Here is a 24267-nt window from a genome sequence, read left to right on the forward strand (position 1 = left end):
AGTTTATTACAGAATGGAAGATCATCATTTCTTTAAAAAAAAATTAAAGTTAACTAGTTCTCAATCTCTCTTATATATATATATATATATGAAGAGGGAGAGAGATCAAATTGAATCGATGTCTAATTTGTTTATTTCATCTCGTAATTTGTGAGGATGATCCGAGTATAGAAAAATTCTTGCTTCTCATATCATGTTATGTCTATCTGGGAATGAATTTTGATTTCATCTATCTTTGCTTTTTTGAAATATGTAGAGAATGTAGGAGACAAAATAGTATGAGATGTAGATGTCAGAGTGTAATGCACGTAGTTTTGTTTGTAAACAAACGTGACAGTGTTCAATTTTAATCGAGAAGAATCATCCATTAGATTATAGCTATTGAACAAATAAAAAAAAAAAAAACAAACGGAGAAGTGAGCTCAAGCAGTTCAATTCATGCTTCCTAACATTTTGAGGCAATAAAAAAAGTATTTTTATACAATAAAAATAGGAGTCGAATATACTAAATTGAAATTACTTTGAAAAAAAAAAGAAAGAAAAGTAAGTAAAACTTGTATAAGTTAGGTAAGTATGAGAATATGGAAAATTTCATGACCTTAGTAAACCGGGATATGTTAAAATGTTGCATTAATCTTTAAGTTGCGAAATTAATGCTTCTCAATTATTCTTTCACCTTTTTATAATATATCTTATTACTCAACAACTTAAGACTCTTATTTGAAGCACTTCTCAATGCTCAAATATATAATCTGATGAATCAATGTCTAAAAATTTCCCTTATTTTCTCCAACCCAAAATATAGGGAATTAATAAGGAAGAGAATTCCATTCTAAAAAGAAAATTCGCTAACTTTTGTAACATCTTTTGTGGTAAATTCTTATATTCCGCCAAAAATTCAATCTTTACTGCGAATATTTCTGCACTACCAAAACTATTATCAACCTTTCTAGTCATTTATCGCTCTCAATATAAGAAAACTATGCGATATCGTATATAAGCTGAAATGGCGCAATTTTTCAATTCAGTATTCAGTACAATCTAACGTTCAGACAGTCTTCTGTTATTTTTCTTACCATTTTCACTGAATTCATGAAACTCTGGTTTTGATTCAAAATTGCAGAGAAAACCATTCAGAATTTGTTTTTCATCGGAAAGCATCATTTTAACAGACAAATATTAGGGGAAAATCAATTCTTTTGTATACTTCTATTCTGTCTGAAAATGCAGCATTCGATCCACCAGACCAACCAGTTATAAACAAACTTGGCAATAAGATCCTATTACAAAATGTACAAATGATATCACTAGACGATACTTCAAAAATACATTGCATTTTTTTCTTTTATTGTATTCAAATTTTATTTCGATACACGATAATGTGATAAAAAATCATCAGTGTTCAATTTTTCTGGCAATATTCACTGAACATAGGCATGCAACGGAAAATAAGCATATTAATAATGAATCTCTGCATCATCAAAATATCTGCAGTATGAATTTTACTACTCTGTTTTCTTTACAGAATCTTTCAATAAAGTCTTTTTACTCATCTCTTTTTGCGCGTCATCCTCAATTTTCATCAAATCCAGTTTATCGGATTCTTCCAGTGGTATATTTCCAGGTGGCGTAACAAAATAATCCTCAACAACTTTGGTAGCATTCATCAGAACTTCAGCTTTAGTCATGGGATCACCTGGAACATCTTCTCGCAAAGGACATGGTATATCTTCAAGCAAAGTTTCGAGCGGTTTAATACCCTGGAAATAAGTTTTTTTCTCGAATGCATTAGAGATGTAGAAAAACCAAGAGTCCATTTTCGTCTAAAACACGCTAATCAAGTTAGAAATAATTTACCTCTCCACTAAATAAGATATGAATAAAGAATTTGCAAAATCGATTTACTCGAAATTATATAATAAACAAAATGATCAACATTAAAATAGCGTATATTCAGTTACAAAAAAGGTCCAGACGAAAAAACATTGCACGCTAAAACTTTGCTAATGAATGCTCGCTTATTCATCCCTTATGCGTGAAATATTTGAAAGACCACTTAGAAAGTTCTATATTTCAAAAGTAACAAAATTATCCATATTTCAGTGCAATGCATCTATGCTAATTTTATCAAACTATAAAGCATATCAAGCAGTAATCCTCGGAATTTTGATAGCCTTGGCTCAACAATTTTAAAAAGATTTTACCGTGGTGTCAATCAGCTTCAGCTGATTTGCAAATCGTACCGCTTGTTTCAAATTAAGAACTGCCTGTTCGTCACTAAACCGTACCAATGAAAGTCTTTCCAGATGAGTAATTAGGGCTTTGGTGAAAACTGGAGGTTCCTCCACTTTACTTTGGTCGATCTAAGAAAAAAAAACATCAGTATCTAATAACAGACTCTTAGGGAATTTTTGGTAATAATCACCAAAAAATTTCCCTGGAATGTATTAAGATGTTAAAATGAAGTCACATTTCACGACTAGGATTTTACTAAAAAACTTTTCTTGCCAAAGGGATTTACTAAAAACTTTTTAGAATTTCAGTCTTACCTAATCTTTTCACAAATTAGTAACATACCATTTCAGTTTGCGATTATTTCAAGCAGCGTTAATCAATTTTAGTTTATAGCTATTTGATCCATAAGTTAAGGAGCTCAAAATTTTTTACTACTGAGTTCTAAATGCAGCCATCATATCCTTAGATTTATCATACTACAAAAACATACTATAATTGGATATAAAAACAGGATCAGTCTCTCAAACCTTCAGCTAAGCAAACAGAATTCAGCACATCTGGCGGGAATCATTTGATGTTTGCTTCTCCATATTAAATGTGTGGATAAACATATTTACTGAACCGGATCATTTAACTTCCATAAAGGATAGAATAAAATACAGCATAAAATTTATAGAAAGGAAATTTTGAAAATTAACCGGCGAAGGGATCGGCTTCTTAGGCACATAAATTTCATCGTCCTCGTCTGATGAGCCTACCGCGGTTGAATTACTTTTTAATGTTCTTTTTGATTTGCACCGCTTACCAAATCTTAGACTTCTAAGTCTTTGCTGTAATATTATTTGGAAGCTAATCATTGACAAGCACGGTTCACTTTTATCTCAGCTGAGCGCATCCATATCGGTCCTGTAAATTTTGTAAAATTGAATATACTGAAGAAAGTGCAATTCTAATTCATGCAGTTCTAATCAGTTTGAAAAAAAAATTTCAAAAAGAGAAAAAAAATCCCAACCTTCCCCATTTAAATATCGCGAATTGGTGTGTTTAAACCAATAAGCTATTAACAGTCCTAAAAGGGTATAACAAAACGGGAATTAAATTATCACGCCGGCTCATGATAACACGGGTTAATTAGTCATACATTTCTCAGATGATTTCCAGGATTTATTTGGGACATACATTGTCCCACTATGTATATACTGGTGAATTAAATAATCATATATGTAACGTACGCAATCCATCAATACATAACAAAAAAAAAGAATGGATCAGTGACATAAATGAAGGACTATACTTTCAGTCCACGTATTCTTTGTGCTATATTTAGTGCCCGTAGAACGACCAATTGTCTGCGTAGGATGCTTTACTGATAACGAAAGGATATGACCACACAATCACATAGATAACCAAAAAGAGGATAAAAGTACTGTTAAAAACGGAGACCACTTATAATTAAAACAATACTCGTCATGCAATGTTTCAAATATCCTCAGGGCTTCTCAAATTTTAAAAATTGAATTTAATTGATCAAATATCTCTGCTGTTACTGAGTTCTAATGACAGAAATATTCATTAATGACTAAACGTAACAAAAGACATGACATACTTCCAAATTAAGGAAAAGAAAAAACAAAGCACAAGAATCATTCCGGGAATATTCGAGCTTGGATCATCATTTTTAAAACAAGCCTTAAAAATATTTAAAAAAGATATACAGGTTAGACTTTTTTCAAATGCAATATCAACAACGGCACAATGCACCAAAACACGCATTTATTTTCATCATTTACAGAAGACACAATATTTTTCAGCGAATATAGCAGAATATATTGAGAAACAACATAGTCTTGGATTTTTGAACCAGAAATTTTTGTTTTCATCTAACTTGAAAAAATCCTTCTGCTACATGAAATATTTAGAAAATTTCAATATCTACAAACTGATGAAGATGAGCAATGTTGAAATTTCAGTGCATTTTGCTTCAAATCGAAAATTAGCAAGGTTAGATCATGAATTTCGACTCTGAAAAGCGCGTCGTCTTTTCGTGATGTTTAGCGCTGAATCATTCTGCTTTCTAACAGCTGCACCACCACATTCATTACCGTCCTGAAAAGGCATGTTGTCATCCAAAACTTTAAACTCAGCAGGAGAATAGTTCATTATGATTTCGAAAATATATGGTGAAAAATAGAGAGATTTCACATAATCCAACGATTTTCTATTTTAGTGAACTATTTCATAACAAGAATTTACGAAATTAATCCGTTTTCAAATAGCCTTGAAGCTACAACATTTCACTTTTATCTTTGATTTCGAACTTTCCAGCTGTTCTTTTTAATTATCAAAACTTGAAATGAAAATCAAAATGTAAAAAAAAGGTCAAAATCCCTTTAAACCGAAGCAAACTTACTTCAGGTACCTCAATAATCTCGTCCAGATCACATTTTAATGTCTCCCTGAGGGCTCCTGGTGAGAGAATGGCAAACGACGTTTCCAAAATCGAATCACGCGGCTAAAAATAACGGCAAATCAATTGAAAGTGAAGTCTAATCTTAATTTCGAACGAAGATTATAAGCTTATAGCTAATGGCAAAAATAATAATTGCCTAGTGGAAGGACGAAATCAATCACTATACAATACAAAAATTTATCGCTCACCCGGTACTGACTCAACCTTCGTGGCACTTCACTTTCATTGGTTTTGTTAATCAGTTCATTAGCATCCGGGATTTCAACTGGTTCTGGAAGTGCTACCTGCTTTCTACGAACCGGCGTTTTGCCTTAAATTATAACTTTTACTTCCCAAGAAAACAACACAAAATTAGCAAGGTAGGCAGCGATTCCATCTGATTGTTATAGAAGTGTTTCGGTCAGTAATAAACAGAACTTCTTTACGCATAGGAGAATTTCAGTCTGAGTTTTCGATGTCACTTATCACAAGATAGTGAGGCATTGAGGAGCAACTCATCCTAGAACAGCAACATCAAATTAAATTTTTTTTCAAAATTCAAGAAATGTTGTGAATTGAACTGAGACAATATCTACCAGTGCTGGATGGACGAATAATATTCCTTTCAAAAAACTGCTTTGTTCGAGAATGTGCTTCATTTACTTCTTGGAGCAATGATGATGACGCCACTCCACTCACCTCTATCTAAATTCAACATAAAACATCATTGGTGAAGTTATGAAGGGAATAAATTGTATGAAAAAAAAAATTTGCTCAAGAGATAAACTGTAGGAGATCAGAACAAAAGAAATTCATCACCTGATGCATGGCAACATCTGTGTTTAAGTTTGCCATTTCATTCATACGTGCAGATACCACGTCGCCCTGTTTTTGCAAATCTCTACATAACGCTTCCATTGTTTTGTGCGTCTACAGTAGCTTAATATCAACTTAACTCCAAAAGAAAATTTGAATGTATAATCAAATAATTGATAAAAGACAAAATACACTAATACCATGTAATGAAAATCTGTATTAACTTACGTCATCAACATACTCTCTCTGGGAAGTGATTTTCTTTGAAAAATCATGTCTGAATGATTCCCAAGCCGTCTTATTAGGACATGTTTCGTCGATGGTAGTTTTCACGTATATACATTGCCTTTCAAAAGCAGACTGTTGTTCAGCCCTCAATGATTTTAATTTGTCGTTTACTTGTTGCGTTTCATTTCTCGTCGTTTCAATGTATGTTTCTAATGCATCGGTAACCTAACGTGAAATATGCACTGGATTTGAATAATGACAGACATATGGAAAGTTATTAAAGATTATAAATGATGAAATGATTGTAAATAATAACATATCTCTCATACTAATAAAAACTAGAGAGAGAAAACTTGTGTTTTTCAAAGAAGCACTGAGAGACAGCTCGAACTAAATAAGGATGCTACTGTTACACATAATCAAAACAGACTCACATCTTGAAGTGGTAAATTCAAAAACTTTGACTTATAAATCCCATCAAAAATTTTCTGCTTATCCGTACAATCTGCAAAGCTAATCGCCAGACAAACCATGTTTGTCCAAGTATCTACAACTTACCATGTGCTTCATTTTTTCTGCCACTGACACGGTAAAATTGGTATAATTGGTGGAAACTTCGTAATAACTTTTCCCCCGCAATTCATATTCTTCTACCTGGAATCATTGTAAATATTCCTATAGCTCTGAAACAGATTCTGAAACGTTTTCTGGCGAATTTGTAGAATCTTTTCAATGAATACTGTTTAAATATTGAAACTCATAATAAATGTAAGATTTGATTCGGAATATGGCTCACATGTTTCATTACGAAATCAATAAATCTGTTGTGTTGTTCGTATAATTTTTCATGATAACTTTCGGCACCATTAATGAATACACAAACTTCCTTCAGAAAACTGATAACTGAGTTGTCGGTACCACCCTGAATAGAACACATGATTAAAAAGAAAGAAATAGAAGACAGGTAAAATACGTTCTAGAAATTACGTACTATCGCCCTTTTTCGTATACGCTTTGTTATAAAAAAAGTATCCTTGGGAAGCTTCTAAGTCTCTTTTTGGATCTTTATAATTCCAAAATCTTGAATAAATATTGAAATTACCTCACAACCAGTAAAAAATTCAGACAATTGAGAACGAAGTAATTCCGTGTAGTTCCGGAATGTATGCATATCTTCCTCCACATTCGATTTCGTTCGCTCTGAAATTGCTTAAATATATTTCAGTATTTATTGCATAACTATCCAAATTTAAAGAGACTCTATTACATTTGCATTTGAATATATAATGTCGAAAAGTATCTAAGGTCTTATATAGAAAGTAATACTGTATGCTAAAATATTAATGCTCGTGTCATAATTTTATAAAAGTTGAGAATTTAAATTCTTTCCTTTAAAAAGTAAAAGTGCGTAAAAATTCTGAAGCATACATAATCATGAAATTCATGCAGCTGATAATATTGTATAGAATAGTAGTTATAACGTAAAACTACCCCCTATTATGATTCAATTAAGCTGGTTAGGAAAGAGTTTTCTTATGGACAGACATAAAAAATCTTTGATCTAAAATCTGATCAAAATAATTAACTTCGTACTGAGACCTGGTATCTCAAACTATTCCACTCTTCGGCAGTTAATACGTGATATCACCAACATTTAATACTGCTTAATGTATGTTTAGTTTCGATTTCAAAAACAACAAATAAAGGAAATAGATTGAACTTCTCACCACAACAATCCATTATTCTTTTCATTTCCGATTGTATCATATCATTCCAATCTTCAACACCTTTCTTCAGTTTATCAGCACTTTGTGCACTGCATGTTGTACATTGGAGATACAATTTTTCATTTTCATTTGCTGCATTACGGAAAACATCAATTTTGTCATGTGTTCTATCCAATTCCCAGTCCAAATGTGAGCAGTTTTGACGAAGCTAGAATAAAAAGGACTCAAGTTTAGATTTTATCCCTTTACAGACATAGAAAATTCGAAATTAGGGTGCAGATAAAAGTGCAAAAAAAAATCTACAAATATATTTCACGGATTTATAACCTGTCATTTCTCTGAATGATTAATACTAGCCTGCCTGTTCTCTGACTGACTTCGATTCGCTGATTCTTGCAATTTCGTCAGGACGGATCGATGATTTTCTAAATTCGACTTGCAGTCCGCCAATTCCTTTAAATTTAATTTAAATCTGATCCATTAGAAATACAGACTGTTAACAAGGAATTTTTCAAAACGTTAAATTTTGTTTCTAATTCATAATAGAGACGATGACTGAGACAATCAGTGAGGAAATATGTTGTGCTATAAAATTATGCAAACAATTTTTATAAGATTAAAGAACTTGCAGAACACAATCTCCAACAGCAGTCATTAGTTTTTCTGAACTGGTAGTAAAGGTGGTAGTAATCACCTACCAAGTTTAACTGGGCATTTTCATCGCAACGTTCCTTATATTTCTGTTCCATATGCTTGTAACGTTCATAAAGACGGCCATAATGCTGGCCCAAGAGTTCTGCATCTTGCATTAGCTATAAAATTAGAAATGAATAAACATAGTGCTTCGATGTGGAAGTGAAAGTGCAACACACGTTTAATCCGAAGTGTAGCAAAGTTATTAAAAGAATATGATATTTAAAAGAATATGTTCAGAACTGTAAAGTCATTACCTTAAAACGGTTAAAAAAAGTCTTCTAAATGATACAGAGAATTATGCATTTTACGAGAGAGAAATTCAACTAGACATAAAAGCTTGCCAACTGGATGCGTTCAAGGACTGATTGCAGTTCATCGGTGAGTGTTTCAATCTGCTGACTCTGTTGCGCAAGTTGCATATTCATGTTCCTGCAAATGTTACTTGATACTATGTTTTTTTTGCGCATATGAGTATTACTATCGGACGAAATCTTTATTAAAATACAAATTACTAACAAGCAAAGCTAACAAATTAAAGTGCTAGGCAAATATGTGTCTAACTATAAAATATATGAAAAGTAATGAGTAGAACTCACTCATAATTTTGACGATCCACAAAGAAGCCTGTCTTGTCGCGCGCAGCTTGTAAATCGCGCATCAGGCGGTTCATTTCGTCATTGTAAGCCTGCAAGACAGATAGACGAAAACTTGCACAATTATTCGAAGCTGGAAATTGCTTAATTAAAAATGGAACCGTTCCAATGAATTGATCAATTTATAGGTTGCAAGAAAACAAATGAGTATAATGTGTAAAACGTATGACAGCATGGTTACAGTTGTTGTGACAGCCTTCTCATTGCATTTACTAAATTCGATGATTTTCAGTGACATGAATATACCCTGAGCAAAGCACGATGCGTCAATTTTTGATTTATTTCGGGCTGATTCTTAATATTCTTTGCAGTTGAAGCATATTCCAGCGTGCTAATCGACTCCTAAAAAGAGGAATAGAAAAAAAAAAAACGGACTGGATGTGCTGAGAAATTTTTTTCACATCGTTAGATCCTTGGAGTTCCAATGAAATCCACCGCCTCTAATTCTATAAGACAAAAGTTAAAACACACAGCTGACAGTGATAACTTACTTCAATGTTGGTAGAAGCTGGCGACAATGTCGCTACAATCGTAGTAATAGTCTTCCCACCTAATGAATCTTGCAAAATTCTCGTAAGTTTGCTCTCCCTAAAACACTGATTTATTAAGCTTGGACGGTTTCTATCTTTTTTCAAAAATACCTATCGCCCTATTCACCATTAATTTGATGTGCAACGCAGCGTTAATAAGAATCAGTATATGCAATGCACTCGTTTAGTTATCTTAAAATAATAGAAAATGATAAATTGGTGTTACACAAAGAACATCTCACATTAAAAGCATGAAAGCCTGAACGATTACCTATACGGGACATGACCAGCTCCCGAAGTTAAAGCCATAATGACTCGACCAAGTGTTAACAACGACTGATTAATACTTCCTATGCAGGATATTAAAATTAGTCCGAGAAATTAAATTTTCACAACCAAAATTTCGGAAAATAGAAACAGTTGCAAGCTCAAGAGATAAACAAGGTTAAAAAAGAGAACCTGCTTCTCGAGCCCTTTTATCAATGGAACCTGAACGGCCTATATTTTCCGAACCAGCCAAATCGATTAAACTCAACTTTCCTTGTTTGATAACTTCTTCTCCGCTCACAGTATTTTCTCGAATTACAACCGTTATTGTGAAAACTGTATGAGAACGGCTAAAAATCAAAAGTAAGAGGAAAAGTCTCTTCTACAAAATTAAAATAGTTTAAAAAAAAATACATTGCAATCATAACCTTGAATTCAAATTCATTTGGGTCATGGCAGTTCGTCGTTTCTCTGCACCCCTTTTCAGTAGTTCACGAACTTCAAGGCGGTCAGACACTGGAACTTCTTCCAAGCCACTAACGATTACCGAGCCCTAAACATTGCAAGAACATATAAATTTCTGTAATTTTTTTAAACATTAAACAAATCATAGTGTTGCAAGTCAAGATTTCTTACTTTTCGCACCGAGTCTTCGAAGAGACGCAATCTTGCATGACCCAGCTCAGCATTCCCAAGCAAATCGTACAATTCTTCGTTGTATAACTCAACATATGACACACGAACTGAGAACTCTTCTGCATCCTTCAAATTTAGAGTTGAATTTATAACAGCTTCTCTAGTATCATACCCCACATGTATAATACTACCTTTATAGTACCCTATGTATCACAACACAAAAGGAGAAAATTAGATTTGTACTGTATTAATACATGTCACTCTGAAACATGTCAATCGTCATTAAATGCTTTATGAATAAATTTTAAATGGGTAATCATGAACGAACAATCCTGAACAATGATCCAACTAAGAGATATATAGATATACCGACTAAATATTTCAATTAAAATCCCATAATAGAAACCGGGAAATATGAATTTTCTATACTGAACAGTACCTGATTTTCCAATTCAGTAAAAATGTGTTGCAAAGCTCGTGGTACTATACCAACTGAAGAATCTTCGTTCCATGAGTGTTCATGAGCTGAAATGATTTGCTCACCTTCCATTGTAAATGTTTTGCCTGTACTTGTTTGTCCATAACTGAAACTAACTCATGTGAAAAAATAAAACAATTGTAAAAGTTATAAAAACATGATACAGTAACCAAGCATAAATAGGATACTAAAAGACGCTTACGCAAACAAAGTGCAGTTGTAACCAGCGAGGACATTCTTAACCAGGGGTTCAACCAAGTCGTAGTATATGTCGAGCTGCTTTGCATGCGTTCCATACACCTAAGTTTAAACATAGTGAGCTTCATAACAAAGCGATCAGCAAAAAAAAGAAGAAAACCAATTAATTCTTCAAAAAAAAAATACCGACATCAAAAATAAGGAGGGATACTCGCTAACATCAGCATGGTTAGACTTCGAGAACAAACTTTCTTTTACCCATGCCTGCCACAAATGCTACAATGTAGGTGTATCTTTCGAGCCAGGCAATAGATTTTTTAGGTGAAATACGGTATGTACAACACTGACTTCATCCTTCACTCCTAAGGTTCATAACAGCCTGGCGAGTTAGGACGGTATCAGCGAAGTCTTCAAGACGTAGGTTTTGTTATAGTTCCTTGGTTTGGATGATGAGCTTACAGGGCTAAACGACCTTCATCTGTCTAAGTTTGGAGTTAGAGTTACCTTCTTCTAAGATGGTTGATGAAAAACTAACAGGTCCACCCTGCCCATGAGCACACTTTATCTGACCCTTCAACTGAGACTTGTGTGGCATAGAAGAGACTACTGGAGGCATATGCCATCCCATTAGCAACCTCGCAAAAGCACGCAAGCTTCTTCCGCGACAAGTTGAGAAGGTAAAGGATACTAAATTGAACGTGCTGTCCTGCTCTAGTTAAAAGTCAAAATATTAAGCAATTATCATAATGACAAAACATGGCTCTATGTTCCAGGTTAAAACTTTAATAACTCAATTTTGCGAAGCAAGAAGGGAGTAAAAACCCGACAAGTATCTAACAAAATTCCTTTCGATTTAGATGAATACAGGCCGAGTGGTATCTTGCGGTTCACGGAAGAGTACAACAACGCTGATTTAAGATGAAATTCAAACCTTATCAAATGGCCCAAATTCCTTATTGACTCCCCGATCAATCACAGCAATAGTTCGTTTACGAGCATTTGCCGTAAGTGAACAACGAGCCTTCTCAGCAATCTCATTATTATTCATCGGTCTGAATTTGATATCTTATTTTGTAACTGAATTTACTTCAAAAAAGTTTTACGCTTCATTATGTGTGCCTTTCTGATCTCTTGTCTCAATTCTACGTGTCTAATTCCAAGCTTTCAATTATACTAGTTTATAAAAAACAATCCGTTTACCTTATCCTGACGGCAACACGTACGTTTTTGCCAGCTTTAGGGTTTTTATCTGTATTCGACATTCTCACTGAAATTAGAACAATTTAAAAAAATACAACTACACAAGAAACAACGCTGGATAACATAAATTATCCAAAAACAATACCCAGGGCATGCTTTATTCCCTACATTTTCAATCATCGGATGATGATTTCTACAGCGAATCACTCTGCGTTAACGATAATTATTTGCAATCTATTTTGTATAGACGAGATATGAAACAGGTGACCAAAACAACATCGATAAAACTGAAGTGCAAGTTGGATCAGCAAAACTGTTCGGCCCTCGTTGAATTATTCAGGAAGAGGTACTTCATACTCCTCTATCCGAGCTCACTCCTTCATTCATTACCCTCGCTTGCATTAGATTTGCGTGCTGTTCTTTTGGAATTGACCAGATACTACTGTTTCCTCTAGATAATTCTCTGCTCTCTGCTAGAACAAATATGCGGAATTTCCGCATTAAGTGGAAGTAACTCAAATTCAGCCAATGACTTTCAAATTTTAAGTATTGTAAGGATGGTCACTTGTTGTCCTGCTCTGTGCACGAATGGAATAATTAATACCGCAGTCGGTAATCAATCTTTTCATCCTTTTAAAACGGGAGGGGAGGATTAAAATCCTCGCCACTGCAACTCACCTCTTCGCAGCTGAGAAGCGAATATATTGCAGCGGTCTGTCTCACGCACCATTTCAGTCGAGACACCTCCCACAGCAAATCAATTTCTAGCAATGCAGTAAAATCTTGGGGTGAATTACTTTTAAGCAGGACCTCATGGTATTTGTCGGAATTACGACTAAGCTCCCAATAAAATTACGTTCTTTCATCCTATCCAACGACGCAGAACGTCGCAAAGTCTCCTCCAAAAGCTTAAAAGAATCAAAAGAGTGCGGGTGTTAAGCGGAAAGCTTGCACCTCCATATGTGGGCACTTTGACGAAAGCGACACTTGAAACGAACGAAAGAAGTGCAGCTGTGCTGTGAACGACCTGCTGTGAATGACCAGTTGCTTAAAACAAATCCAACGGATAAGTCACACACCTACCCTGAGTCACACGTACGTCTATCTCCAGTCATACGCAGTATGTCGCAGTATACGCATAATCTGGAGTGACCAAATGGTTGACCTTTAAAGCCAGATATGTGGTCACCCAAATAAATCCCTGCAACACCGTCATGTACACACGCATCCTCGAAATTATATCCGAATTATCCCGCCAAAAATTTCCATCATGTCCGCTATGAAACTTCGAATCCTTTGGATTAATAACGACAGGGAGGCGTGACAGAAAGACGATTTGGGATTTGGGAGGTGCCAATGATTCGATAAAGTTGATTTGGTTGCACTGTCTCTTGCATGTTAATATGTCGTATGTCAGAAGTTTTCTGACCAGAGCAACTCCTCTTTTGTGGTCAGCAGTATTTTCCTCTTCATCTATCCATTCCCTCTCCGCATTGGATTATGAATGAGAATGCCCTTTTTCTCAATTCCCTTCTAATTTTGCTTTACACATTTGCTCATTTGAAGTTGATTTTATTTGCAGTTAATATTAATTATGGATGATTAGATGAGTGAATGACTTCAAGGTTAAATATAATTTTAGTGGAATGTGATTATATGTCGAATGTAGTGATATCTGAAATATAATGCGTAGTATCTACGAAATAATAGATTTATCATATTGAATAATAAACATGGTGATGTGACTACGTGTGTGAGTATTACTAAACTTTCTTATATACGGTCAATGATTTGCATTTAACGAATGCTGTGAATACCGACGAGTATTGCCAGTTTACATTTTTATAGATGTCATGCTTCTGCACCCAGTAATTATGGCTGATTTTGACGTATTATGCGGTAATGAAGATGAGATGAAAAAATGTGAGACTGGAAATACTCGACACAACAACGATTATGATCGAATCGCTACAATTCCACCTGAAGAATGGAATTATGCCGATGTTGCTACGTGGCTTAGTGAGCAAGGCTTTGAGAAGTATGCGAATATTATCGCTTACAAACATAAGGTATTCATGTTTGCCGCACAAGTAGTTATTTTACTGAATAAGTAGTGAATGAACATTTGATTTATGAGTGGGGAATATATTTGGGAGCAATTCCAAACAGATTCTGCGTGTGCCTTTTTCATTCGTTATAGTTTGAAAAAGAAACGGTCCTCATGGATTTGTTCAATTGTTATCTTTTTCCTCTTCTCAGATCGATGGTCGTACACTGCTAATGATAACTGAAGTCGATTTACGCGAGAAGCCATTGAAATTGGATTGTCTTGGTGACATTAAGCGCATGGCTTTGGCTATTTCGCAGTTAAAAACCGATTTAACGCCTTTAGAAGTGGTGGTTAGTATTTACATGGTCTAGCAAATTTTTGAGCTTGGGATAGACGGAATTATTTGGGTTCTGCTGAGATCATTATTAGTTTTAAAATTTATATCTGTTTTTGTAGTTGGAGCAGTCAAAACGATGTAAATGCGGTTGTAATCAGAATATTCAAGATACGGTGAATACGGTCGGTAAAGCTGCATAACTGCATTCTGTTATGATCGCTTCAGGTTGTGCTGATAACCAGACAGCTTTCTTATACGAAGGACAATTTTTTACAAAATTTCCCATTTAAATATCTTACAAGTTTCCATGCTATTCATGTTATAAATAACCTTCGTTACTGGTGATTCAGCACAATTTATTTGGTCAGATACTTTTGGCTGGCGGGTAGAGAACTATGAATCGTTTTTCAGTCGAAGATGCAGAGCAGTAGTTTTTTGGCTGTTGCAAGCAGTAGGAATCAAATATTATTTCCTGGTACTAATCCCTTACTAATTGATTCGACTGATGTTCCAGTCAGCGTTGATTATGAAGATGGATTGGTGCCTATTGCGAGCCTCAACCCAAAAATTTTGTCTAGAACTAGGCAAGATTTGCTACGTTATTACGCCATATCTTTTTTTATTGCCTCACTTTGATGAGATAGCTGCCATCATTCATCTTCAGTGTAATATTAAGAAAAACTACCACGAGCGAATTCAAGGTGTTATACTATTCCGAGCTAATAATAATTCAAATGATAAAGCGTATGTGTATAATATTCAGGTTTAATTTGTGTGAAAAATCTCTCCAACTTTCAGTAAAACTGCACAAAGTATTTTGGGTGATGTAGCTACAAATTCGTTTGATGGACGATTAAAGCGAATGCATCTTCTAAGCAGAGAGGATTTGATACGACAGGTAAATCATTTGTGTTCTTGATTATGCTCTTTTTTACATTTTTTGGTCAATTTTCTACACTTTGTAATGTAAGTCTAAATTCTCGATGGACTTAATAATATTCAACATTTTTGTACACGAATTCGTCAGGGCAATTGCTTTATGTTTCTCACAAATACACTTATTTCTGAAAATCCCCAAGCATACATCATCATATATCGTCTTGAAAAGAAGCTCAGTGAACAGATTGCAGGTGGAAAGTCCCGACACAAAGTTGAAGTCATTCATAAAATTAACTATTGCTTTTTGTTATTGTACGTCTTCTTTATTGATTACTGCCTTTGTAATGGTTCTTGTACATGACCGTGTACCAGGTGAGTCATTTTTTACTGCACAAAATATATTTCAAAATTTTCAAGAGAAAGGAAAGCTTGAGAGAGACGGAAATACCATCGTATTGTATTGTTTATTAATAAGCTTCATTTATGAACAATAAAATAATATCTGTAGCAAATTTTAGATATGAAGGCATATCCACCTTTGCCAGATATCGTGCTTGATAATTTGCCGCTGATACCATGGGCTTTTCAAGTTTGTGAAGGAATAGCGGTTTTTCTAGCATTACTGTGGTTCACGATCTTGTTCTTCCATAAGCATAGGTATTTTTGATCCAAATAAGTTATTTATTTAGAAATTTGGTGAGCAAATAATTATTTGCATCACATAAATTATTCATGTCCTATGATAATCATTTATTATAGAGCAACTCGATTTCTTTTGAAAAAGTGTAATTGTCTATGACAAACTTGAAGATGCACACATAATAATTACTAACACTATGTACTCACAATAATATGCTTATCATATTATGAGAAATATTTATTTTCTTTATGGAAATGATTTTGCAGTGGTATAAGCCAATTCAAGATTGAATATTTCATTGTTATTATAGCGCAATTCGATCTTGAATGCTTATGCTATACCAGAGTTTTTCATTACTTACATTAATACTGCTGAAGTAGCATTGTAGATGTTTTAAGGGATTCTTTGAGAGTGGCCTACTGAAAAGACTACTGATGATTTTCAAGTGTAGAATTTTAGTGTATTTCAAAAGAGAGCATATTTATGGTCTGTTTTGAATACTTTTCTATTTTTTACTTTACTGTTTTCTTTTCAGAGTCGTTATAATGCGACGTATGTTCTCATTGGTTGGAACTGTCTTCCTTTTACGTTGTGTTACGATGCTAATCACATCCTTATCTGTGCCAGGCCCACATTTGGAATGCCGATCACAGGTATTTCCTTTTGTTAGAGGGGGGGAGATCTTAATGTGTGGAAAATATTGTTATTAACATCATTAAATCATTCCTCACTTCATTTCCCTATTCTTTACCACAGGCAGTATTATTTTAAACTGCAGTAGCATCATGCATCGACAACTCATTTATTCTTACCTAATGTCTGAGCTGTCTACGTAGAAACTTTTCTTATGATAGTTGTTAGAAATAGTGGATTGACTTTTACCACTTTAATGTTTTAACAGACTTATGGTACATTCGTTGCAAGACTTCAACAAGCCTACCATATCTGGTCACGCTTTGGTATGTCAATCCATGGTGTGCGATCGTGCGGCGACTACATGTTTAGTGGCCACACAACAGCGGTGACATTATTGAATCATTTCATCACTGAATGTTAGTTTTTAGTTGTATCCATAGGTTCCACGAGACCCATTACTAGCAGCTGCTTTCTTGCACTGTTGAAATAAATGATTCTGTAGTTCTGGTTCTCACACCTTCGAGAACGTCAATATTTCTGAATGGTGTATAGCACTTCTTGAAGTGCTATGATTTTGCACAATCATTTACAGTAATTGCTTTGTGAATATTATTTAAGTAAAAGTGATCTTCCTTACCTATTCATTTATAATCATTTCAGTTTAATAATTAAATTTATTTATGAAGCCTTATGAATAAATCTAATTATTTTGCATCTATTTTGCTCTGATTATTTCTATTCTAATTGCTGGTCATATAGTTTTAGGGAGGATTGGTTCAGTGAAACATCCCTGATTTTACTTACATTAGTCATAGTAAATGGATTACTTTAGTTTAGGCTTTTGTTTTGTCGACTTGTTACAGTCGATACATAACATGAGGATAAGGAATTTCTATGTATATCTATGGAAAGTGGACAGATGAACGAAGCTTCCAGATTAGAAGTGCAGTTTCTTCTTAATTAGTTCCCAGATTAGAAATACAGTTTCTTTTTAAGTAACAAAGCAGTAAATTTGAACAAATTTTACAGACACACCAGATTCATGGCATATCTTGCATACGACTACTTGGGTTTTAAATTTGTTCGGAATATTTTTCATTCTGGCTGGGCATGAACACTACAGCATTGATGTCTTCATCGCATTCTGCATTTCATCTCGAATGTTTTTATACTATCATGCTTATGCATATCAGCTTAGCTCGGTAGGAAGCGATAATAGAATGAGATTATGGTTTCCACTTGGCTGGTATGTTTTACTTTAATCTTAACATTTTTCGTACGGCTTTAGTAGATTTTGGTAGTGTCACTTGATTTTGACAAATTAAGAGGGTTTTTCCGGATCTAATAGCAAAGAAGTAGTTCTTTCTGATTTGAACAGGAAATTTATTGTGCAGGTAATCGAATAGAGAATAGATGAGTTAAATTAATGTGACCCATCCAGTAAAAGGACTTCTGTTCTGGATCCATAATTTTCAAGAATACCCACAATCATTTTTAAGGTTTTTCGAAGCTGGTGGACAAGGCCGTGTTGCAAATGATTTTGACCTTCCTCTTTATTTTCCTGTAATTTCGTTTCCTTCATTCGGAAAAAGTCTGTGTGTGAAAAGTAAGAAAAAAGCAGATTTGGATAAGAACCCCCTGCCGAAGCTTGTGGATACCTGTGGTATTTCAGTGGATTGCAGTAAAGATCTTAGGAGACGCAAGAACAAGAAAAGTGAAGCGTCAGTGTGCGAAAAACATATAACTTTGGGGAAAAGTTTTTGATAATTTCTGATATGAATTTCTGTTTTTGATAGTTTCCTTAGTAGTATGAAGTGGAAATTAGATCTTGCTCAAGGTTTTGAAAAGGAAAAGTTGTTCCACAATTTTGAACAAAGAAGAACTTGCAAGAAGAGCAACAAAATTTTCTGTGAGCATCAACATGAGCTAGGTAATTGAATAGTCTCCTTACCTGATATTAGACTGAATCGCAAAAAAAATGGATCTCTAATATTGGTTATTAAAATGAACCACTTATTCATCTTTCATCGACTTTCCTTCTGTAGCCATAATTTTCGCACTTTTCTTCCTTTTCATTTTCTTTGTACTTAAAAAATGTATTGTGCTTGCTTCGCTTCGATTATGATTCTTAGAGATTCCATTAGAAGATTTAACCAATTTCTAAGTAAAAATTATGTTTTCATTTTGTTAGCTCTGGGAAAAGAAAATGTGGAGTGCGTTCGGCATCAGTATGTGTTATTTGAAAAAGCATTTCAACTTGTTAAGTTATTGTGCACTTATTGACGTTATAAGTTCATGATTATATTTTTCTATTTCATTGCTACTGAAATGAGAATCGAGAAGTAGGAAGCTAAATGAGGGGAATAAAAATTGCGGTCAAGCTTTTTTTGATAATGGGACTATTTTACTTTTGATTAGTAATTCTTATAAGGGTATCGTTACTTATAGAATGCTGACCAGTGCTTCTGTGATAATTCTATATACTTTATGGAGATTGGTCAGTATTCTGACTTTGTATATTAAGGCCTATTGTCGTTATATCACTGCCCAGTTTGTTATAGGCTGGTAGCTTCTTTACAATATTCTTATAAGTTTGTCGTACTAAATGTTATTAATATATAGCTCAAATTTCGATGACCTTTTCAAGATTCCTTTACAAACGAAAATGTGATTTGTCGAGTTCAGAACGAGTTAGGTTGATAAAATTATTTTGGCTTCCTTTAATACATTTTGTGAATGATTTGATAGTTTTCATGTTACAAATCCAGTAACCAGTTCGATTCTCGAAACTGTACGAGCATAGAAACGTGAACTGTCCCATCTAAAGTAAAATGTCCGTAAAACTATTATCTCTTCATTATGTCAGACATTGATCCATTTGTGAAGCTTTGTTCTACTTGATCTAAGCCGTGTTATTCTTTTACCAAATTTTTGCAACTTTGTAAGATAAAATTTTTGGAATCAGTTTTACTTGCTTTTTCTCTACTTCTTTTGGAATCATTCTTCATGATAAGTCGAAGAATTGAATTACCGCACTAGAATAGCTTTAATATTACTTCTATACTAAAAGAAAGGGAGATGAAGTAATTTAATAACGGCAGCACAACTACATGACTTCCTTGTTCAGGGTTTTGCTGACTAACTTCGTCAATGTTTATAAAATTACCAATTTATTGGAAGTGCCTGACGGATTATATTGTTAGTTACTAGTTAAGGGCAATTATATGAAACAGGCAGGGATAAGTCAGTGGATAGAAATGGAATAAAGTCATTTCTCATAAAGACTGTAAATCGAGATTAAAAATCGAGATTTAAAAGAGATTAAAACTCTGCAATGTTTAAAAACTGTGGGTGGAAGTTCCAAGTGCATAGAATGGCAGAGTACAGAAGTTTTCGATTGTTCTAAAAATTCGGTTTTTCATTTTTCTGCTTATTTTGTGTACTTGCCGTTGGGTAGAGCGGTTTGGTGCAATTTTGTGCTTTTGTGCTTGTTAAACATTTGCAGTGCAGTGAACATCACCTACATTAGAAAAACTGCAGAAGATATAGAAGAAAAGGATGTCTACGTCAACTGTTCAGATGTTCGAGGAGCGAATGGATACAGATTTGCGAAATCGAAGGATATTTCATGGTTATATATCATTGGCAGATGCGAAAAAACTTCTCACAAAGGAAGGTGATTACTTGGTTCGACTAATGGATTATAAAGGTGAAATTTTTTTTTGTTTTTCATTGTTGCTCAAAATCTTGCTAGTAGTTGTATTAGAATTGAAGGATTTATTAATTCCTTGATTAGTAATCTTTTGAAGGTAATTTAATTTTTAATATACTTTTTTTTTTTTAATATATGAAAATATTTAATATATTTTTTTTAATATACATTTTTAATATATTTTTTAAAATATATTTTTAATATATATATTTTTTTAATATATAATATAATATATTTTTTAATATTTTTAATTTAATATTTTTTTTAAAATATATTTTTAATATTTAATTTTTTTTAATATAATATATATATTTTTTTAATATATTTTTAATATACGAAGTTAAAAACATCTTCAAATTTCATAATCTTTAAATGGTGCGGCTGAATAGAATAAATACGGGACTTGAAGCAATACATTGAATAATTTTAGGTTGAATAACAGATGAATAATTTTAGGTCGATTCGTTTGTGTTCTCTCTACTTATCACAATGGTAAAGTGGTAACGATATGTATAAATCGCATGAATAAAATGTATTTCTTCAATGATGACTGTAAGGTTCGTTTTGTGTTGTGTTTTTTTTCCTTTCTTTTTTATTTGAAAAGCTACAAGCTATTAGAATTGAAGCTTTAAGTTTGCATTTTATTGTAAATTTAATGATAGAGGTTCAAAACGTTCTATATCTAAATGAAGCACAGCGAATGATTATATACATCCGTCAACGGTCATGTAACTAGATATAGTTATTCAGGATCGTAGCATAGGTTCACTGCTAGACTGGCATCAAAATACCAAGACACCGCTAACAAGGAAACGAATTGTCTTGAAGAATCCAATTTTTTTTCCGTCTTGGAATTTGATGCCATCCTGTATTTTGCAGTTGCTCGGAGAGATTTGCGAATGTTACCGGATGAAAGTTAGTTCTTCAAATTCTTTACTCGGCGTCGTACTAATCTGAACAAGTCAGTATGGACTTGGTCTTTCATTTTTTTTTTTTCGGAACAGATTTGATATCATTTCTTTCAGACTTATGAAGTGGTAGTTCGTCTTGAAAAAGGGAAATTTCGAGCCGCAGCAATGTTACTTACAAGCAAGCAGTTACTGGTAGAAAGCAAGAAACAATTCATGGCTGAAGCTCGCATTCTAAAAGAATTATCTCATCCGAATATATTACAGTTTTACGGTGTTATCGTTACTGCTCTCCCGTTTACAATGATTGTTGGACTTTGTCAAAGTAAGGGAACTTCGCTTTGAATAATAATCGGTCCCTTGAAGATTGCAAAAATAGGTAAGGCTAGGGCGAAAGGCAAGTTCGAGAATGCTTGCGTTAAATGATTGGGATTCAAGCGTTCACGACAGGTTATGAATATTAAATAGGAAAATTTAAATTTCATCATAAAACTTGAATTTCATCATAAAATTTGAATTGAAAATTTAGTGAAATTACTGACGTTTCTACAAAAAAAAGAAGCCCAGAAAGACCAGAAAATACGGTATGCGACTGAAGCAGCTGCTGCATTGAAATACCTCACTGAGAAAGGATATGTCCATAAGTGACTAGAATTTTCCTTTTTTGATTTTAAGATTTACTGTTGACATATTGAATAGTCATCTCAAAATAGTGTCTTAGGGATGACACACTCACTTTCTCCCCGGATTCCTTAGTTTATGCTTCTCAGGTCAGTGAGTCTTTTTTCACAACAGTAAAAAGTTCCCCACTGAATCTAAAAAGAGATGATGGACATCTGATGAAATTCCCACTGTCGTATTCATTTCGGAAATTTTTTAAAATTATTTTACTTCAGAGATGTTAGAGCGAAGAATTGTCTGATTGACAGAAACATGAATTTGAAATTGGCTAATTTTGGTTATGCTGCATCAGACCAGTGCCCATCATTTATTCATAAAGAGCCTTTGGAGAGTATTTCTGCAGGATGGCTGGCTCCAGAAACTATGCTGAGACATGACTTCTCTAAAGAAACCGATGTCTGGGCTTTTGGCGTACTTGTAAGCTTCACTTTCAATGATGATCTCCAATAAACGCTGGAGATGTGCCAAACTTCTAGTCATAAAAATTCGAATTACTGGGATGAGGTTATTGTTACGGAAACCATTGACTTCTGTTATTTCCAGTTATTTGTAATAACGCAACTATCTTTAGCATAACTATTTCTCTTCGGCTGGCTTTTGTCAGCTCCTTGCAGCATAATTTGAGATGTGGGAAATTTATAAAAACGGTGATGTACCATTCCATGGTCTATCAAACATGGAAATCCGGTCGTATGTCATTCACAACCAGAGACGGTTGGAACTTCCAAAGGTTATTTTCTACAACGGATTTTACCATCACAATTTTCAGCTTCATAAATGTATTTCTGTCAATGTACTGATATGATCAAATACCTCCGCACTAGGCAAAGAACGATACACCTTAAAATAGCGGGATGCATTTTTAGTAGTATGTTGTCAAATTATTAATGCAGCAATAAAAATTTGAAGGTGTATCAATCACATTTGCCGTAGTAAGGATGCAAATGAACTTTTTAGATGGAAGCAAATATTTAGATAATTTCCAGAAAGCACCGATAAAGGTGAAACAGTTGATGGCACGTTGCTGGGAAGAGGAACCATCACGACGACCAACATTTCAGGAGCTTCAGTTTATATTGGGTAGCATCAGAAAAGACGAAATTTAAATAAATTTAGACGATTACAATTGAAAGCTCCTAACCATACCATAAAATTTCACCACACAAATCACGACAATGCGCTGACAATACCAGCCTTAAATGAAAGAACGGCAAATGTAGTATCGGGACGGGAACCACTGCAAAACCGAACATAGTTAATGAAGTGAAAATTAAACTCAAACCTACTCCAGCAATAATACCGAACACAGTAAACCGAGTGGAAAACTGAATTCTAATAATCTTTCCGCCGGCTCTTACTGCAACTGAATTGGGGACAAAGTTGCCTACAGAAAAATTTACTGACATTGACAAAGCATACGAATGAACACAGTTTCTGAAGGGGTTTCTTTGCATTAACCACCAACAGCCCAGAAAAACACAAACGGAGCAAGCAATACCCCTATAATCTAGTTGGAACATAAGTGGTGGAATCACTTTAAAGCCGCTTTCAGTGTAATGCCGGTATTAAGTATCCCCATGTAGGTGTTAATCTGTAACCGGCACCACGAATTTTTTATGACCCCCTAGTTTACAACTGTTCAATCAATAGCGTCGAATAACTTCCTATTTTACAAATGTGTGATTGATGACGCGAAATAACCTTCCCGCCTTACCACCGAACTTTCTAGAAAATCGTCCCGGTCTCTTACGTCATCTGTAAATGCGCTTATACCCGGGTACCATTTTTTAACACCTAACCACATACTCGAAATACTCCATAAGCGACAAGTACTGCAATAATTTTTTATTCACAAATCCTTAGAAGAGTAAAATCCCGTCCATCTCGACAACTAAAAAGGGAATCTAGAGAAAAGTCAATATACACTTTGCTAAGATGAAAATACCCGTCCGCGAGAACCGGAAATTAATTCCTCTCAAAACAAGGGCAGACACAATTTCAGCTTTGATTTGACTCACTCAAAGTCTTAGAATTTTGAAATTGCAATTTCAACCTCAAGGCCAATAAAGCAAATTTAATGCATCACTTCCAAAAAATTTACAGCAAGCAGAAAATAGATCAGTAACCACCACGAAGACGAAGAACCAGATGCAGCGTCGACTCCTTCTGAATGTTGTAATCCGATAAGGTACGACCGTCCTCCAGCTGCTTTCCAGCAAAGATCAGTCTCTGCTGATCCGGTGGAATGCCTTCCTTGTCTTGGATTTTGCTTGACATTCTCGATAGTATCCGAAGCCTCTACTTCCAAGTT

The 24267-nt window shown here is 34.3% G+C and overlaps 7 protein-coding genes across 7 annotated transcripts; 2 read left to right on the forward strand and 5 right to left on the reverse strand.

The window, feature by feature from the left end:
* Positions 1-1355: 1355 nt before the first annotated feature.
* Positions 1356-3150, reverse strand: LOAG_04423 (hypothetical protein). The gene is made up of 3 exons (XM_003139960.2): positions 2934-3150; positions 2205-2363; positions 1356-1760 (listed from the first exon to the last, which is right to left on the reverse strand). Exons 1-3 carry the CDS (start codon positions 3090-3092, stop codon positions 1506-1508), a joined length of 573 nt encoding a protein of 190 aa, XP_003140008.1. The 5' UTR covers positions 3093-3150; the 3' UTR covers positions 1356-1505.
* An 866-nt stretch (positions 3151-4016) lies between these two features.
* Positions 4017-11541, reverse strand: LOAG_16404 (kinesin motor domain-containing protein; the record flags this gene model as incomplete). Its single annotated transcript, XM_020449056.1, has 23 exons — positions 4017-4341; positions 4646-4747; positions 4894-5015; positions 5281-5389; positions 5504-5614; positions 5729-5953; positions 6287-6382; positions 6525-6650; positions 6831-6928; positions 7456-7663; positions 7813-7908; positions 8154-8267; positions 8493-8580; positions 8748-8836; positions 9051-9146; positions 9296-9392; positions 9606-9684; positions 9794-9951; positions 10030-10154; positions 10238-10363; positions 10677-10821; positions 10918-11015; positions 11449-11541. The coding sequence occupies 23 exons, from the start codon at positions 11539-11541 to the stop codon at positions 4243-4245; spliced, it is 2700 nt and encodes an 899-aa protein (XP_020307512.1). The 3' UTR covers positions 4017-4242.
* Positions 11542-11838: 297 nt separating this feature from the next.
* On the reverse strand, positions 11839-12175 carry LOAG_16405 (hypothetical protein; the record flags this gene model as incomplete). Its single annotated transcript, XM_020449057.1, has 2 exons — positions 11839-11965; positions 12114-12175. The coding sequence occupies 2 exons, from the start codon at positions 12173-12175 to the stop codon at positions 11839-11841; spliced, it is 189 nt and encodes a 62-aa protein (XP_020307513.1).
* Positions 12176-13048: 873 nt separating this feature from the next.
* Positions 13049-13510, reverse strand: LOAG_04425 (hypothetical protein; the record flags this gene model as incomplete). Its single annotated transcript, XM_003139962.1, has 3 exons — positions 13049-13160; positions 13197-13314; positions 13423-13510. The coding sequence occupies 3 exons, from the start codon at positions 13508-13510 to the stop codon at positions 13049-13051; spliced, it is 318 nt and encodes a 105-aa protein (XP_003140010.1).
* Positions 13511-13987: 477 nt separating this feature from the next.
* Positions 13988-18474, forward strand: LOAG_04426 (hypothetical protein; the record flags this gene model as incomplete). Its single annotated transcript, XM_020446591.1, has 11 exons — positions 13988-14182; positions 14373-14513; positions 14620-14682; positions 14912-15084; positions 15299-15398; positions 15631-15751; positions 15898-16036; positions 16555-16672; positions 16921-17071; positions 17685-17901; positions 18155-18474. 11 exons carry the CDS (start codon positions 13988-13990, stop codon positions 18417-18419), a joined length of 1683 nt encoding a protein of 560 aa, XP_020303094.1. The 3' UTR covers positions 18420-18474.
* A 1689-nt stretch (positions 18475-20163) lies between these two features.
* On the forward strand, positions 20164-23062 carry LOAG_04427 (TK/FER protein kinase; the record flags this gene model as incomplete). Its single annotated transcript, XM_003139964.2, has 8 exons — positions 20164-20364; positions 20824-20924; positions 21118-21282; positions 21393-21600; positions 21805-21919; positions 22172-22373; positions 22582-22686; positions 22943-23062. Exons 1-8 carry the CDS (start codon positions 20214-20216, stop codon positions 23060-23062), a joined length of 1167 nt encoding a protein of 388 aa, XP_003140012.1. The 5' UTR covers positions 20164-20213.
* A 61-nt stretch (positions 23063-23123) lies between these two features.
* On the reverse strand, positions 23124-24233 carry LOAG_04428 (polyubiquitin 1; the record flags this gene model as incomplete). Its single annotated transcript, XM_003139965.1, has 4 exons — positions 23124-23193; positions 23492-23547; positions 23671-23750; positions 24083-24233. The coding sequence occupies 4 exons, from the start codon at positions 24231-24233 to the stop codon at positions 23124-23126; spliced, it is 357 nt and encodes a 118-aa protein (XP_003140013.1).
* Positions 24234-24267: the final 34 nt, after the last annotated feature.

This window comes from Loa loa (assembly GCF_000183805.2).
Source record: "Loa loa unplaced genomic scaffold supercont3.2, whole genome shotgun sequence".
In the NCBI taxonomy this organism is placed as follows: Eukaryota; Metazoa; Nematoda; class Chromadorea; order Rhabditida; family Onchocercidae; genus Loa; species Loa loa.

Coding starts and splice junctions, on each gene's coding strand:
- LOAG_04423 (XM_003139960.2), bottom strand. CDS start 3,092: ATGATTAGCTTCCAAATAATATTACAGCAAAGACTTAGAAGTCTAAGA. Junction 2,364..2,933: donor AGAAGCCGATCCCTTCGCCG/GTTAATTTTCAA, acceptor TTTTTTTCTTAG/ATCGACCAAAGTAAAGTGGA. Junction 1,761..2,204: donor TGAAGCTGATTGACACCACG/GTAAAATCTTTT, acceptor ACTTATTTCCAG/GGTATTAAACCGCTCGAAAC.